The sequence below is a fragment of the Polyodon spathula genome, chromosome 29 (assembly GCF_017654505.1).
Source record: "Polyodon spathula isolate WHYD16114869_AA chromosome 29, ASM1765450v1, whole genome shotgun sequence".
In the NCBI taxonomy this organism is placed as follows: domain Eukaryota; kingdom Metazoa; phylum Chordata; class Actinopteri; order Acipenseriformes; family Polyodontidae; genus Polyodon; species Polyodon spathula.
Window position 1 is genome coordinate 217,181 of NC_054562.1, and position 17,646 is coordinate 234,826.

At 40.9% G+C, this 17,646-nt stretch overlaps 1 protein-coding gene across 2 annotated transcripts; it reads right to left on the minus strand.

Annotated features, from left to right (window-relative positions):
• Nucleotides 1–201: 201 nt before the first annotated feature.
• LOC121302258 (astrocytic phosphoprotein PEA-15-like) lies at nucleotides 202–15,385 on the minus strand. 2 transcript variants are annotated; one of them, XM_041232100.1, is made up of 5 exons: nucleotides 15,028–15,385; nucleotides 11,429–11,512; nucleotides 3,174–3,348; nucleotides 2,238–2,393; nucleotides 202–1,406 (listed from the first exon to the last, which is right to left on the minus strand). In XM_041232100.1, exons 2-5 carry the CDS (start codon nucleotides 11,453–11,455, stop codon nucleotides 1,342–1,344), a joined length of 423 nt encoding a protein of 140 aa, XP_041088034.1. In that variant the 5' UTR covers nucleotides 11,456–11,512; nucleotides 15,028–15,385; the 3' UTR covers nucleotides 202–1,341. The 2 variants fall into 2 exon arrangements, with proteins under 2 accessions (XP_041088034.1, XP_041088035.1); XM_041232101.1 differs by lacking the exon at nucleotides 11,429–11,512 and having other exon boundaries at nucleotides 15,028–15,381.
• Nucleotides 15,386–17,646: the final 2,261 nt, after the last annotated feature.

Below are 17,646 nucleotides of genomic sequence, written 5' to 3' on the forward strand. Positions count from 1 at the left end.
AGAGAAAACAACATTAGTCGCTTCACATTGGAAGGGGAACTTGCGTCAGAATTTAAGCGAGCGCAGCACCCGATGGAGATTGAAAAGGTTTCTTTTTGCATAGAATTTTTTTTTCATCATGATAAAATGGAAAATGCTTGGTCCTTGGCACAACACAGGATTATTGGTTTAAGAGGGGGAAAGGCTAACAGTTATTAAAAAAAAAACACACACACACTAGCTAGCTAGCTAATTACTGGACGCAACTTGGCACAACACAATTAATTCATTAAGTCATTAATTCATTAACCCACCACCTTCTAGTCTGCGTTACTAGTTGAGTGGCTGAGTTTGAATACAGTGGTGATACGGCAGTCAGGCAAAAATGGGGGATTCTACTCACACCTTGTTAATTTTTTTCTCTCTTTTTCTCTTTCATGCACTCTTTCTCTCTCCTTTTTTCTCTTTCTCATAGAACGGCGAAACCGTTTGGCCAAACTTAGCTCTGTTCGGGAACAGAACGCGATACTTTGCGTCATACGTCATTTTCAGAACATTCCCTTCCTCCCTCCCTCTCCTTCTATCTTTCTCTCTCTCTCTCTCTCTCGTGTTTACCACCTCATCTTTATTTAAAGGGATTTGCATTTTTTTTTTTTTTTTAAAGGGGAATGTACAATACTGAATTCTGCCCATTCGAATTCACTCACACAAAAGTATCTGGTCAATACTTGCCATTGGTTTATGATGCATTCACAGATTTTGGTTTATATATATAACTTGACTTATCAAATTCATTTTTTTGCAGTGTATTTCATTTTGATCAAATACCTTTTTTGCACAGCTAACTGCGGCGAGATCTCGAAGATTCACTGTACTTTGTTTATTTGCTTGCCTCCCTCTGCAGAGCCCCACTCGTTCTGCAGAGCATGAAGAGGAAGGTGTATGGCTGATGCTCCTCTTCTCTTTCCGGGCTGACCGCTGGGTGGATCAGAAGAAATCTCGCAGAGGCAGAAGAGGTTTCTCCGATGGCGTAGGTGGGGTCTACCTCTCTTTCCATGGAAGGCAATGAAATCCAACCACTTTGGGGTGACCAGCAAGAGCTGACGAGGTCTTCTGCAATGCAGCGACAGACTATAATGCACGAGGGGCATTTTCAGAAGAGTGTTGCTGTTTCTCCATTCCTCTCTTACGCACGCACCAGACTGGATGCCTTTATCTTGCTCTCCTGTGCAGGGGGGGGGGGGGGGGGGGGGGTTAGGTAGCTGTGGGTGTTGACTGGCTGGTTAGTTGTTGGGTTGACCGTGTGTGTGTGTGTGTGTTGATTTAGGGGGGGCGGTGGTCGATGGGTTGTGAACTTCGACCTTAGACTTTTTTGGGTGGTGGGGCAAGCTTGATAATCTCCTCTTCCGATGGCTGGCGGATTATATCTGTAGAGTGAGAGAGAGAGTGAGAGAGAGAGAGTGAGAGAGTGAGAGAGAGAGAAAATGAGAGAGGTTAGTTTTGCTTGTTCTTTAGTATCATGGACCCTAGAGAATTATTTACTGTCATTTTGCTCATGTGAGGCTATCAAGTATAAAGAGAGTTCTTTACTTCTAAAATGGGTCAAATATTAGAACCCTTCCCCTTTCCTAAATGGTCCTGTATGTTTCTAAAATCAAAAGAGATATTTGACTTGCAAATTACACGATTAACCACTAAGCCTAACCCAAACTCACATATCATTGGTGGGATCCTGCTCATATGAGGCCAACATGCATTTCATATGTCCTTATATCTATCTATCTATCTATCTATCTGAAAGGGTTAAACATGGGACTGAATCAGAAATTAGTCTTTCTAACAATTATTATTATTATATTATTATTATTATTATTATTATTATTATTATTATTATTATTATTATTATTATTATTTTTGTCATTTAGCAGACACTTTTATCCAAAGAGACTTCCAGAGACTAGGGGGTAAACTATTGTCACTTCCAGTAGGATCTCATTTGTTTGGCTTCTCTTCCGAAGGACGCAGCACAAGGAGGTTCAGTGACTTGCTCAGGGTCTCTCACACACACACAGTGAGTCAGGGGCTGCTGCAGAGTCTCTTCCAATAGGACCTCATTTGTTTGGCGTCTCGTCCGAAGGACGGAGCACAAGGAGGTTCAACGACTTGCTCAGGGTCTCACAAACACAGCTGTGGGTTGAACCTCCTGCTATCAAGCCCTCTTTTCTTTCACCACTGGACCAGCAAGTCTCCTGAATCACCTTTATATTTCTTGGCGGAGGGGATGCGGGTCAGTTTGGTGTCGATCTCGTCATCGTCTGAAATTTTGAGCACGGTGGTCCTGTATTCGATCACACGAGTCAGCAGGTCAGGACGTCGGGAGATCTCAAAGATGTGCTCGATGTAGGAGAGGTTATCTGAAACAGGAGAGAATGACACCATTTCATGTTTGTGAAATCAGCATTGTATACTTCACTCCAGTCTGGAAACTCATGAGCTACAATATTTATTAAAAGTACTGCAGCTGTTGTCTAACATTTGCATCATCACCCTATAGAATGAACTCATTTTGCATCATAAAGTCACATGAAACCTGCTGGATAATGTTAACATATTGAATTGCATGCCCATACTTTGCAGTTTTCCATATGCTTAAGTTATGCATCACCTAGAATTTTAAGGTTCATACATCATTTTCAAAAACTATATGAACATAATTTAGATATTTTATTTAATATTCGCTCAATCAAAGAAACTACAAAATGATATCACAAAAAAAAGCCTGTAGTAGTAGTACAGTAGTATTTCATGTTAGATTTCGAAACGTCAAATGTTTTGTTAAGTATATAGGAAACTAGAAAGTGGTGTGGAATTCAGTATGTTAACAAGGGAACATTATTCAACAGCTTTCACTGGACTCTATGAAGCTAATTGAGTTCATTCTATATAGAGGGGGTGCAATTCAGTATGTTAACAAGGGAACATTATTCAGCAGCTTTCACTGGACTCTATGAAGCTGAGGGAGTTCATTCTATATAGAGGGGGTGGAATTCAATATGTTAACATGGGAACATTATTCAGCAGCTTTCATTGGACTCTATGAAGCTGAATTTTATAAGGCGATGCAAAACCTTTGGCCAGAGTTGTCAGTCTTTACCCTATAATGGCTACTGTTCTTCCCTGCTGAGATTCCTTACCTGGGGCTAGCTTGTCATCCTTCTCCAGGTAGCTGAACCACTCCTTGGAGGATGTGATGTTCTCGCTCTGGTCTCCGGGGATGTCCTCCTTGCAGGCAGACTTCAGCTGCTCCAGGTCCTCGTTGGTGATGTTCTCAGAGAGCTCGCTGAGCAGAGAGCTGTACTCTGACATGCTCTGTGAAAGAGACGGCTTGGTTATTTTACTCAAACGCCGCTGCCGAGGAACGCTGGGACTGGAGTCCATTCATGTGAGTTTACTTGACAAGTCCACCTTTATCCAAGGCAGCTTACAGTTCTTACAGGGCAGGACAAGGTTACAGAGCATTTAAATACAGTGTAGTTTACAGTTAGTTTACAGTCATATGAGGCTATATATATTACTATATATATATATATATATATATATATATATATATATATATATATATATATATATATATATATATATACAATAGTATATAGTCGCCGTGCAGGAAAGGGTTAAACACAACTGCTGGGAAACTTATTAAATATATTTGTAATATCATGTAGTTTATTTGATTACATGATGTTAAATAAAAGATCTCAATTATGTTCATATAGATTTTTTTAAAAATTATGTTTCAATCCTAAAATTCTAGGTGATGCAAAACCTTTGGCCAGGGCTGCACATGTGTCACTAGTATATAAATAAAATGGGAATTCTTATAACTATTCTTGTTTTTAAGAAAATCTATATTTTCGTTCCGGTATCTTCAGATTTAGATCACACCACTGCTCCCCAGTGAAAAAAAAAAGGAAACATTTCGCCACAAGATGGCACCATTTACCAAGACGTTGTGTGTACCCAAAACCCCCGCTTACCTGACAAACGAAGCAGAGCATTCTGTAATTTAGCAGTTCTACTAGAAAAAGCCCTACCGCACCTCCTGTGTTGCTTTTATTGGCCCTAGGAAAAACCAGCAGCCCCGCATCCTGCGATCTCAGAGTGCGGTTTGGAAGATACAGGGTCAGTAACTCCTGCAAATAACTAGGTGCTAATCCATTCAGGACCTTGTAAATTCACAGCAAAATCTTAAAATCAATTCTATACTGCACAGGGAGCCAGCGTAAAAAGACCAAAACAGGGGTAATGTGTTCACTTTTCCTGGTTTTAGTCAGAATTCTAGCTCCGGTATTCTGAACAAGCTGCAAAAGCGGCATACCACACGTTTTGGGACACTAGAAAAAAAGGGCATTAAAATAATCAATTCTAGATGAAATGAAGCCATGCATTAATCTCTATGCATCAGATACGGAAATAATTGTGCTAAGTTTGGCTATATCTCTCAAATGGTAAACAGATACTTTAATAACTTCCCTAATAAATAGAGTCTCAAATGATAGATCAGGATCAAAGAGGACCCTTCCAAACTCTTCATTTCTAGTTGAAGTTTTGATGAGAGTCTGCAAGGGTCGAGCTCCTGTAATGCCACATTTCCTTTTAGCTGGTTCTGTGATCCCACTGGCATAACCTCGGTTTTATCTCAATGCAAACTTTGAAAATCCTGTGACATTCGATGCTTGATGTCTGTAAGGCAAGTAGCACCCTGGCAGACGCAATTCCTGGATTTAGGGACAAATATAGATGGGTATCATCCGCATAGCTATGGAAGTTCACTCCGTGTCTGGGGATAATGTCACCTAACGGTTTTATATCCTGTTGACAACACTAATGGATTTTTATCTCATTGCCGAGGGATATGTACGGCTCTCGATTTACCTCGCTGCCTGTTTATTTGATGTAATTAAGTAATTGCAGAGTGACAGAAAACTGGGAGATGGAGCGACACAGATATGTGTTTTTTTTTTCTTCTGTCAGAGTGATTTTTTTCGCTGTAATCACGCTAGTCACATTACCATGGTTACTGATAACAGCACAGCGTTTCAGATTTTACCCGACTTTGACATTCAGCGCGCTCTGAGAATTTAACCCTTCTGCTTGACGCAACTGAAAGATTGATTTGTTTTTAAAATACATTTTCTACAGCTCTGGTTTTGCATTATCTAGAATTTTAGGATTGAGACATAATTTCTATATATATATATATTATATATATATATATATACTATATATATATATCTATATATATATAATATATATATATAATAATATAGGTTCTGGTATCATCAGCATAGCATTGAAGAATCTTGAATCCAGGTAAGAGTTAACTGACAGTAACACGTTACCACCTCTCCACCTTTTCTCGCTTTCTATATAGGTATCATCAGCATAGCATTCGAAGAATCTTGAATCCTGCTTAAAGTTAACTGACAGTAAACTTACCACCTTCTCCACCCTTTTCTGGTCGCTTGTGGAAAGAATAATGCGTTTTTGGCTCTTTTTAGTTTGCTAGGAACCGTCTCGAGCTCCTGAAAGGACCCTGGGGATGGTATTTTTTCTTTTTTCTTTTCTATTCCTTCTTTTTTCTTACGCAAAGAAAGAAAAAGAAGAAAGAAAGAAAGAAAGAAAGAAAGAAAGAAAGAAACCCTTTTCATACCAAATCTAGTTTTATCCACTGATCCATGAAGTACTGAATAGGGTTCGGTAGGTTTTTGTTGATAATCAACCTTTGTGAAAGGCTTTGCTAGAAAGATTTTTTTTTTTTGTTTCCCTTACTTCCCAAAACATCTGAAAAGTTTCCCTTAAACCTCAGTTTTTAAATGTATTTAATAGAAATCTCTCGGGGGGGGGGGGGGCTGTTTTCTTTCTGTAATTTCACACGGTTCTCAACGAGGTTCTCAAGCTCCCTTTTACAATTTGAGTACAAATCACATTGCAATCTCTTCTGCTACTGAAGTAACTTAAAAAAAGTGATGGTGAGTAAGTAGATTCAAGAAAATGCAGAGAGTCCTTTTCGTCAATCAGTTGTTAGGTTTATTGAAATATGCAGGGAGTCTGGTCCCAGGTACAGGACAAACAGAATACTCATCATTACAATGTTTGCATGACATTAAATACCCTTCTGTATAGATGGTCCACCTCCCCTTTCTCTGACATTAACCAATTGCAAAGGTAATTTAATTTATTGTGTGAGTGTTAATGTGTGTGTGTAGTCTAGTGTGACAACCTCTTCACACTCCTGGAGACAAAAGGTCCATACATCTGCCTTTTGTTATCTCCTTGCGACCCCCTTTGATCCTAGTGGCATTATCTCTTTCGATCTCTCTGAAGTCTTTAGAGCCTGGCCCCTTCTGGTCCACAGCATTGTTATCTCGTTAGCTTGCAGTCAATGCTGGGCAAGAAGCTTGTAGACGCAACGTCTCTATCAATTGTTAGCAGTACATGCAATTTGAACCAAACAGTCTGCTATCTGCAATATTAGTCTCCTTTCAGAAAAGAACACCAGTATAGCTCTGCCAGTCCACATGCGTAGCAAACTGCTAACCAATTCTCGATCCATGTTTTCCAACAGCTACAAAGAGGAAATCCACAAAATAAACGCTTCATAATTGAATTATTGTCCTAATATGGTAACTCTTTCCATTCAGCTCAGTTAATTAATAAATCCACATCATTCCGATGCTATTATGCAGCGTTACAGTTCTCTTAATGTGTGCATTTAGTTGCATGATATAACTTTAATCCTAACCCAAACCGCAACTCCTTTCTGATACAATTGTGTACTTACATATATCATGGAAAAATATTGGCACATGAATCACATTGTAACCCTGCGTAATACCATTGTGATGACGTGGAAGCACACGTGGATTTACTCAGTAACTATGCAAACGCACAGCAACTAGAAACACTTAGCGGCAAGTGTTAAATAATAATGCAGCAAAGTGTAAGTAAGCGAATGTCTTAACCGCTATGCAAAAGACTTAAAGGTTATAGAGCATTCGTGGCTATAGAGCGTTTACCCTCGTCTCACCAGCAGGGGGCAGAACCTGTCACGGCAACACTAAACGAGTCTGCTTGAAACCTTGCTCATTTTCTATTTTACGCTTTTAAAACTTTTTAAACCCTTGATGTTAGGTGTTTGGTGTGCGCCAAAAACACCTGGATACATCACTATTGGATACAGAAATACATCCAGTCAGATACCTGCGCGGTTATAGCTGGGTTTGTCAGAACGAAGTCCGTTTTCTGTGTTACTTTATAGTGGATTTCTGTTGTAAATAAAAAACATTACAAAATAAATAAATAAATAAATAGTAATAATAATAATAATAATAATAATAATAATAATAATAATAATGACCCTTCCCCCAGGACCTGGCCTGGTTGCCTCGGTAACAAAGTCAGCGGTTGCTATGCAACAGCAACAATGACCGAGAGAAGCAGACTGGGTCTAAATTAATATGAAAGGACGAAAGCGAGAAAGATGATATTATTCATAAATCTAACGGGTTGCAAGCACGGTGATGCATGTTTAAGAAAGTTGGTGCATTGTGTGTTCAAGCCAGGTTGAAAAATAACTTCTCTGCAGCATATTGTCAGCTCACATTACACTTCGTTAAAATGCTTCTTTAAACCCACTCAAGGCTTTGTTAATGGATGCATTCGTTTATTTGTTCAGTTACTGCACGCCAGCATGCGTTTTGGGGGTCACAAATGGAGGTTAGACAAAGGGGCATTCAGAACAGAAAATAGGAGGCACTTTTTACACAGAGAATTGTGAGAGTCTGGAATCAACTCCCCAGTAATGTTGCTGAAGCTGACACCCTGGGATCCTTCAAGAAGCTGCTTGATGAGATTCTGGGATCAATAAGCTACTAACAACCAAACGAGCAAGATGGGCCGAATGGCCTCCTCTCGTTTGTAAAATTCTTATGTTCTTATGTTCTTATGTTTTATTCACCACCATCGTGTAATCAAAGAAACTACACAGCGATAGTCGTAGAAAACAAGTCTACAGGACCCTAGTACAGCAGTATTTCATGTCATGTCACTTTTTTTTTCAATTGTTGTCATTCTGTAAGGTATGTGCAAATCTATACAAAGCTCTGGTGTGTAATTGAATATGCTAACGTAACGTTATTCAGCAGATTTCAATGGACTTCATGAAGCTCAGTTAGCTCATTCTAGAGGGGTGATGCAAGACTTTTGGCCACAGCTGTACAATCATGCGGTCTTGCGGTTCTTCCTCTTGGCGCAGGATCGCAGGAAGCTGCGTTGGTTTTAACGGGAGCAGGTAGTTTCAGAAGTTCCACTTTTTGCATTGCCTGAGGGAGCATTGCTATTAGAGGGCTCTGCAGAAACGTGTTTCAGTTTGACTACGCGTAACTGATGTTTTATTTCTAAATCAAACACGACCTTTGCTTTAGACTGGGCTTCTGTAATTGCACAAGGTATTACAGCCCCACTGGGCCCTATAAAGACATTGCATTTATTAAGTGAGATTATAGTCTATTGATTATCTCAACCCCCTCTTCCCTTGATAGCATTCGGGGCATAAAACATAAGAACATAAGAAAGTTTACAAACGAGAGGAGGCCATTCGGCCCATCTTGCTCGTTTGGTTGTTAGTAGCTTATTGATCCCAGAATCTCATCAAGCAGCTTCTTGAAAGATCCCAGGGTGTCAGCTTCAACAACATTACTGGGGAGTTGATTCCAGACCCTCACAAAATGATCGAAATGATGTTCATATAGTTGCATGTTTTGTTTTTTTTTATTTATGTCTCAATTGTAAAAATTTAAGTGATGCAAAACGTGTGGCCAGAGCTGTAGAGCCGACTAAACTACATCAAACAAACCAAAACATGACTTTTTTCTTTTGTCCATTGAAACATTTATCAGAGCACTTTATTCAAGGAGGCACTTTGAACTAAGTCGGGTCATTTAATCACTCTGAAATCGAGGGCTGCCATTGGGTTTTGCAACTCTGCTATTTTTTATATCCATTCTGTTAAAAAAATACACAAAAGCTTTGATAAACACAGCCTTTAAAAAGATACACAGAACATAATGTACCACCACAAACCTTGAGAAACATATACACTTCACAGAATGACCCAGAGCCTAGTTATAGCCTGTCTCTGCCGATCTGTATCCCTCCCCCCTTCCCCCCTCCATTCACTTAGGGCTTGTTGCCTTGGAAACCCAGCTGTGACTGGGCAGCAAGCTCATTTCCTGGAGTCGTTATGGGACCACATCCTGCTCGAGGAAGGGAGGAGGAAACAACAGCTGCTGGATTTGGGATCTGAATTAAAACTGAAATAATCCCTAGAGCCCCGACTCTCTGCCTGCCTCTCTTAACACAAGAGCTGTCAAACCTATTTCTAGATTAATACTACAGAGGCAGAGTAGACAGACTCCACGGTTTGTTGAATGCGCCACATCTCTCTGCTGGCAGCCGAGTGGTTAACGCCAAAGTCCCGTCGATTGTTGTGAGATCTTGTGTGTACAATAGCTGTATTCAAAGGTCTATAGCCACGGATTTCCGGAATAAAACTGCTGAATCATACATTCAAAACAGGCGAGGTTGTTGATTGGTTGGCTGGGAAAATCTATTTTACTTTTGGAATCCAGCTGCAAAAAAAGATAATAGCAGGCTGTTTGCATCTGCTCGACTAACAGATATTCTGCCAAATTTAGCAGCAATAGAGCTTGTGGATGCAGTCAGTCTGAGCCTGTTGTTGTGCAGCTCTGGCCAAAAGTTTTGCATCATTAACGTGTAGAATGAACTAATTTTGCTTCATAAAGTCAAATGCTGAATAATGTTCCCTTCTTAACATATTGAATTGCACCCCCTCTATATAGAATGAACTCCCTCAGCTTCATAGAGTCCAGTGAAAGCTGCTGAATAATGTTCCCTTGTTAACATATTGAATCACACCCCCTCTATATAGAATGAACTCCCTCAGCTTCATAGAGTCCAGTGAAAGCTGCTGAATAATGTTCCCTTGTTAACATATTGAATTCCACCCCCTCTATATAGAATGAACTCCCTCAGCTTCATAGAGTCCAGTGAAAGCTGCTGAATAATGTTCCCTTGTTAACATATTGAATTCCACACCCTCTATATAGAATGAACTCACTCAGCTTCATAGAGTCCAATGATGGCTGCTGAATAATGTTCCCTTGTCAACATATTGAATTCCACCCCCTCTATATAGAATGAACTCCCTCAGCTTCATAGAGTCCAGTGAAAGCTGCTGAATAATGTTCCCTTGTTAACATATTGAATTCCACACCCTCTATATAGAATGAACTCCCTCAGCTTCATAGAGTCCAGTGAAAGCTGCTGAATAATGTTCCCTTGTTAACATATTGAATTCCACCCCCTCTATATAGAATGAACTCCCTCAGCTTCATAGAGTCCAGTGAACGCTGCTGAATAATGTTCCCTTGTTAACATATTGAATTCCACACCCTCTATATAGAATGAACTCCCTCAGCTTCATAGAGTCCAGTGAAAGCTGCTGAATAATGTTCCCTTGTTAACATATTGAATCACACACCCTCTATATAGAATGAACTCCCTCAGCTTCATAGAGTCCAGTGAAAGCTGCTGAATAATGTTCCCTTGTTGACATATTGAATTCCACCCCCTCTATATATAATTAACTCACTTAGCTTCATAGAGTCCAGTGAAAGCTGTTGAATAATGTTCCCTTAACACATTGGACTTACATACTGGTTTGTAGTTTCCCATATAGTTAACAGACAAAACAAATTTGAAATTGTAGGTGATGCAAAACTTTTGGGCAGAGTTGTAGTTCCGTACAGCACAGTTTGGAAACACCCAAAGTCAGTGGGAACACCCTCCAGCTACATTTCACCCAGACCAGCCAGCTTGGCTATACCTGGGGAGAGGCAGTGAAGGCTGGCTCGTCAAGGAACTGTAGGGAAAGCAGGTCTTTGTTTCGGTCGCTAATCTAAATGGCAAACGATAGGAAAATCTTCATGAAAACAAGAGCAGATGGCATGATTTAAAATCTCAATGAGAGAGAGAGAGAGAGAGAGAGAAGCAGATTCACATCTGTCAATCCAGACTAGACTACTATAAAAAACGCGAACGGGCCCATCCATAATCCTGCCATTCTGAAGCTCTCTTTATTAAATGACTGGTGGTAGCCTGTGCTTCGATAGCCCTCTATTCAAATAAAAAACACTTCACCATATATGTGGAGAACCGTTTATGCAATTTACGTTATTGAGAATTCTGCCAGTATATATATGTGTGTGTGTGTGATGTGTTCATCTGTACATTACACTTACATTTCTCATAGATCTGGATAAACGCCTATCCAGTTGTCATGAAACTTGGTATTAACATTATTTACCCTACTTTCTTTTGGAGAATATGACATTCTGGAGGCCTGCAGGTCTGCGCTTGAGATCACCAGGTGCCTGGTCAGTAGGGTCCGCTGTAGAGGTGGAAACCGAGAAAGACTGTCAACTTTTGTACAGCCAGGATGCAAACCTGCGCTACTCTGACTGGAAATTGTGAATGCCATTTTCAATTCTTTGATTCAGCTTTGATTCAGCTTTGATTCAGCTTTGATTCAGCGGTGTCACTTGGATTCGGGATGGAACCAGGATGTCACCCTGGTCTTCATTCACTGCCCTGGGGGGATAACGTAGAAAATAATCAGTTTTCTTTCCAGCTGCTTCCATCGCCTTATCTCTCTCTTATTTATTTAAAGGTCACCCTAGTCTCAGGTGTTCTGAGTACGTCAGATGCAGCCTGGCACATTTTCTATCGATCCAACACCGTGTCCAGACATGACTTCTGTTCTCTGCAAAGTCACACGGTCATTGAGTCAGTGTACAGCCACTGTGCAGGAGAAACGTTTGTGCATCGTCACCCGATAGCATGGACTCATTACGTCTCAATCCTAAACGTCTAGGTGGTGCAGAGCTTTTGGCTGCAACTGTAGATGTGCTTTGCAAATCAACACCAGCTTGATCTCCTCCACATAGCTCCCTAACACTTAGCTAACCGCTATAGCGCACCACCTCCGGTTAGCTAGCGACCAGGCTATGGGATTTGAATCCAACTGGGTTTGCTTGGCTGCCAGTCCTCTGGGCTCCAAACCAACCACCTCCAGAGCACACTGTGTGTGATTCAGTGGCAGCTGGGTGATTGAACACCAGCGTATTCTCCTGGCATCCACTGCACCGTTAGTCAGGAGATGAATAACAGAGTCACAGAGCTGTGGGATTGAAATCCAGCTCATTCCCCCTCGACTCCCAGTCCTCTCACAACTAAGAGTTACACCATGAAGGATTGATTGATTGTCCGAGCCTGTACAGCCACAACTTGGGGCGCAGAGTCAATAGCCCAGCGGGTCCTGCCATTGATTCTCGTTTGGAGTTGATGTGCCATGACTGAAGTTGCATTCAGTCTAAATAAGGCTGAATAACAACATGGATAACGTAACGTTATTCAACAGGTTTCATTCGACATTAGGAAGCAGAATCAGTTCATTATATAGGGCGATGCATCACTTTTGGTCAGAGATGTGTCACACAATTCTGCTGGTTATAGCACACTGCTAAAATATCATTTGATCTTCCAATATACTTCCTCGCTCTCCTTTCTTCAAAAAGCAGGAGGTAAGGAATTTAAAAACTGCCGTAGCTAAAACTATACTGAGTAATGAGTTTGAAAAAAAAAAAAAAATTGTCAAGGTCTTTTATTTCTGGTATTGAGTCTATTCAAGATACTCAGAAAATGCTTATCTTTCGGTAAAACTGAACGCAGTAGCGGAGATGAACCAATCGCATCGCTGCTGTGGCTGTATGAGCTTTTCAGAGAGCTGCAGCAGATCGTTTCATTTTAACTGATCAATAGGGTTAGATGTTTAAATGTTTTTTTTTTTTTTCACGTAGCTTTAATGGGGTTTGAGATATTTCTAGTTTGTATTGACTGGCTGTGATGTTTAGTGATTTGTTTTTATAGAATAGAGACCGTCCTGTTTCGTCTTTCTCTTCAAGGTGATGCATAACATTTAGCTGTAGCTGTAGTTAAACACACACACACACACACACACACACCGTGTTGAATCGCCCCTGTAATGTTTATTAGACACTCTGATCTGATTCAGCCGACTTCTTTTTCAATCAAACCGCGACGTGTTTCAATGATAAACATCCTCTTTCAGATGTCTCGCCCCTGCTTTGAATAGAGCCAGTGCAAAGCCAGGAAGAGAAACGAGTCTTTTCCTCAAGGGAAGGCTGCTTTAAAATACAATCGCATACGGAACGGAGAAACAGAAGGAAATTGCATCAAGTTCAATGAAATCAAATTACTGCGGAGAGCATCTTTCCTTTTGAGAGAGAAAGTGGATTAGACCCCGAACGACGGAGGTACATTCGTGCGTATTTACAGCGCCATGCAGCTGCTATCTCGAATCGCTAGTTCTGCTTTAACTATTTACTTGCCAGACTTGATCTTTTTATATGACAAATCATTAATGCAAGTAAAGTTTAACCCCCCCCCCCCCCCCCGCAAATCACCCCTCTCCTCTCTCTCTCCTCCCTCCCCCTCCCTCTCCCCTCTCCCCTCTCCTCCCCACTGTACAGCACACACGCTGCCACTGGAGCACGATCCACTAGAGCTAACTTAACGTTTGTTTTTTTAGGATATGGAAATCTATATATATATGTGTGTGTGTGTGAATAAATGCGATATCATGTTGATTACATGATGTTAAATTAACGATCTCAAATATGCAAAACATTTCATTTAACGTGTCGCACGTGCAAGGAGGGGCCGCTAATCTCATTTGCAAGAGACGAAACCATTCGCCACATCAATTGCTTGTCTGCTGATTGATCGCCTGGTTGTCAAGGACACCAATGATTCAGCACCCACGAAGTGGTTCAGAAACCTGCCACATACCCCTACCACTCTCTGTGTGTCAAATAAGGGTCTCCTTCCCTCTGTCCTAAGTCTGTCTCCACTTCCAGCTGTGTCCTCCAGTCCTGGTGTGTTGAGTTTAAAGTACCTGCTAACTTTGTCAGCTCTTTTTAATACAAAAAGTTTCCACCAAAAATACTTCTTTGTCAACCGCAGGGATCAAGGAATTGAGTTGAGTCATTTGCGAAACGCAAGCAAGCGTCTTCACCGCCTGTGCTAAAGAGCCGGGCTCTTCGACTGCATGCGTTAGAGAGCTTAACTTCGACTCGCCGACAGGGGGGGGGGCGGAGGGGGGGCAGCATCCGTAACAACACAGCGAGCTGACACAGTTTCCTCAAGCCAACATGCGGATCAAGAAGGGATTGTCTGGGTTTGCTCGCAGGGCTGAACGCAACTGTTTTGAACGCACTTCTTAGAAAGCCAACGTAGTTTCTGCCGCCCACAGCGACATCAGAAGAGGTTTTGAGTACAGGACTCCCATTTTGAAAACGTGCAATATCAAAACAAGGAGTACAGCTTGGCATCTCCATTCATTTCTGCCTCAGATTTTGACCCATAGAGATTTGGCTAGATTCAGTGGTTATGTAGAGCATGCTGGTTTACATGTATTTACAGTATTCAACACTTAACCCGATAGGAACCTGAAGAACGAACGAGTGAAGCATGATTTAAAATACCAACTAAATGCGTGATATATCACTTTGGCAACGCTACTTTATTCCACATTTAAAAAAAAAAAAAAAAAAAAAAAAAAGAAAAATATATAACGTACCGCTATGCATATGCAACACGAGAACGTTGCATGCGGTATTGGTTATATAGATAGCATATCAGTTTTGTCTTTTTGTTTAAAAACACACAATCAAAACTAAAATAGTCAACGTATAGAAGTAAATTCTACTGAACTGGAGCTGGAAAACACGCAGCTATAGTGCAAGGCACAATACACTGAACAGCGGTATGGATAAATCATTAATTGCAGAATTCTGGAATGCGCTGGGTGTGTGTTGTACTCACTGCGGCCGTCGTGTGCGAGGCTGGGTATCCAAGTTGCAGGAACCGCTGGAATGGTGCTGGGGCTTTTGCTCCTTTCTAGAAATTGTGAAAACGGGAATTTGAGGCAATGTGGCTTTTTTTTTTTTTAATTCTCTTCCCCCAGGATGTATTTCAACACAATTCCGAATCCAACCTCAACCGTTTGACTCTCTGTGCTTTCCTATGTGATTGCTGGAGGTATCGGCTTTATAAAGGCGTCTATAGATCTACGTTTTAATGCAGCCTCTCTCTTCCTCCTAATGTCCCGTGCAGGACGTCTCTCGCCGGCTTCTCTGTCTGCTATTAAGGAAACGCCTTTATTTTTTTTTTTTGCTCGCAGAATGCTCTCTCTCTCTCTCTCTCTCTCTCTCTCTCTCTCTCTCTCTCTCTCTCTCTCTCTCTCTCTCTCTCTCTCTCTCTCTCTCTCTCTCTCTCTCTCTCTCTCTCTCTCTCTCTCTCTCTCTCTCTCTCTCTCTCTCTCTCTCTCTCTCACACACACACATTTTTTTGAAGTGATGTCATAACACTATCCGGCCAGCAAATCCCCTCCTTCCCCGGTCTTTTTCTCAATGCGAGACGGGGACGGTGGAGTCAGCACACAAAAGGCGGAGAGAATGGAGAGAGAGAGAGAGAGAGAGAGAGAGATCGGGTTTAACTAGTCATCAGCATACTGTTTTATATTTTTTATCTAGGTGTTATTAATTATTATTATTATTATTATTATTATTATTATTTTGCTCAGTTGTATTGGCCAGGTTACAGTCCTATAGGCTTGTTCTAGTCTGTGTTTATGGAGCTCAGATCTGTTTTCAGTTCACAGAGGTTTGGCACACAGCGTTTGGGAGCTTTCAACAAAGCGATCATTTCAGAATTAAGAAGTTCTGAACACAAACAAAAGAACAGAGAAGTGAATTATCTGATTCAAAACGCTGCTTTTAAAAATGATCTACAGCTCCTAGTGAACCTAATGAACTCGATGTGCCGCTGAATAATGCTTTCTAGTTAGAACATAAGAATATAAGAAAGTTCACAAACGAGAGGAGGTCATTCGGCCCATCTTGCTCGTTTGGTTGTCAGTAGCTTATTGGTCCCAGGGTGTCAGCTTCAAGAACATGAATCTATTGTACTGAATATTTGTACTGAGCGTCTGTTTGAGAACAATAGACGACTCAGCTTCTACAGCATTGCACAATGCTGTGTTCAGAGCTGCCAGAGCAGGGCAAAGTGACACCGAACGTCACCCTGATAACCCGCTTGTGTATCTCTTTCAACACAGCAGGGCTGACAGATCTGAAATCCTGACAATATCAAGTTATTGTTCTCCACAGAGAGAGAGAGAGAGAGAGAGAGAGAGAGAGAGAGAGAGAGAGAGAGTCTCCGCTGTCTCGGACTCTCGCTTTACAAATCCAAGCGCTTACCCATAAGCGTATTGTAGTTTACGTGACTTAATAACATTGTATAACATAGAATATCTATAATATATATATATATATATATATATATATATATATATATATATATATATATATATATATATATATATATATATATATATATATATATATATATATATATACACACACACACACACATACAAAATAAATGGAGAAGGTCGAAATTCTCAAAAGGAGAAATGCTCCTGAGAAGGTTTGCAAACCAAAAACATCAAAGCATCTTTCCATTAGTGGGTGTTTTCTTTTATCTTATAATTGGTGTTGTTGTTTTTTTGAGGTAACACTTAATCAGAGACACAATGGAAATTATTACCGCTTTTTTTTTTTTTCCTGTCAAAGGATAATAAGCCCAGCTCTTAGAATCCATCGTGTTTGAATGGTCGCTGATTGACAGTGGCGTTTTTTTTTTTTTTTTTTTAATGCAGACTCTTGTCATGTGACTCATTTCCGCTTCTAGGCAATACATCATTTTCTTTAAAAATGAATTGAAAGTAACTCATAAAAACCGCTTGGATTGGCTAGTTCCACTTCAAAGTCTTCTGACTTGTTGATGCCTTAACTTGGCAAGTCCCGCGCTGATCAAATTGAAGTACTTCCTGAGTTTCATTGTGGTCTCCGCATAGCCAAAAGAGCGCCGTGTCCCTGGAGAGCCTCCAGTAAGAAGGGAGTAAGCGGAGCAATCCCAGAGCGTTGGGAGACGGGTGGAACTGGATCTATGTCGCCTCAAACGGGACTTTATTGCAGTCTCTACAACCTTACAAAGGAAATGACTAAGTTAACCTTAAGCACAGAAACCAGGACCGGAGGAGAGAAAGACAAGACACTGGGATCGGAGACAGACTCAGGATAGAGGGAAGGAGACACTCATTTAGAGAGAGCGAGAGAGAGAGAGAGAGAGAGAGGTGAGGGGATGGAATGGGCTACCTAATAATTCCATCTCCTTTACAGCAACGTATAGCAAGTGCAATGTCGCGGTTTACCACTGGAGGGCAGTAGAGTAAAGCTCAAATAGTCCGTTCTAAACTAACCACGTGTTACGTTCTCAGCTTTACTGACTGGAGCTGCTCACTCCTGCAACCTGTTTTTGTCCACATCAGCTGTAGGCATGTCTCTCGTTTGCTGAACAGTGAGACCTACAACTCTGGAC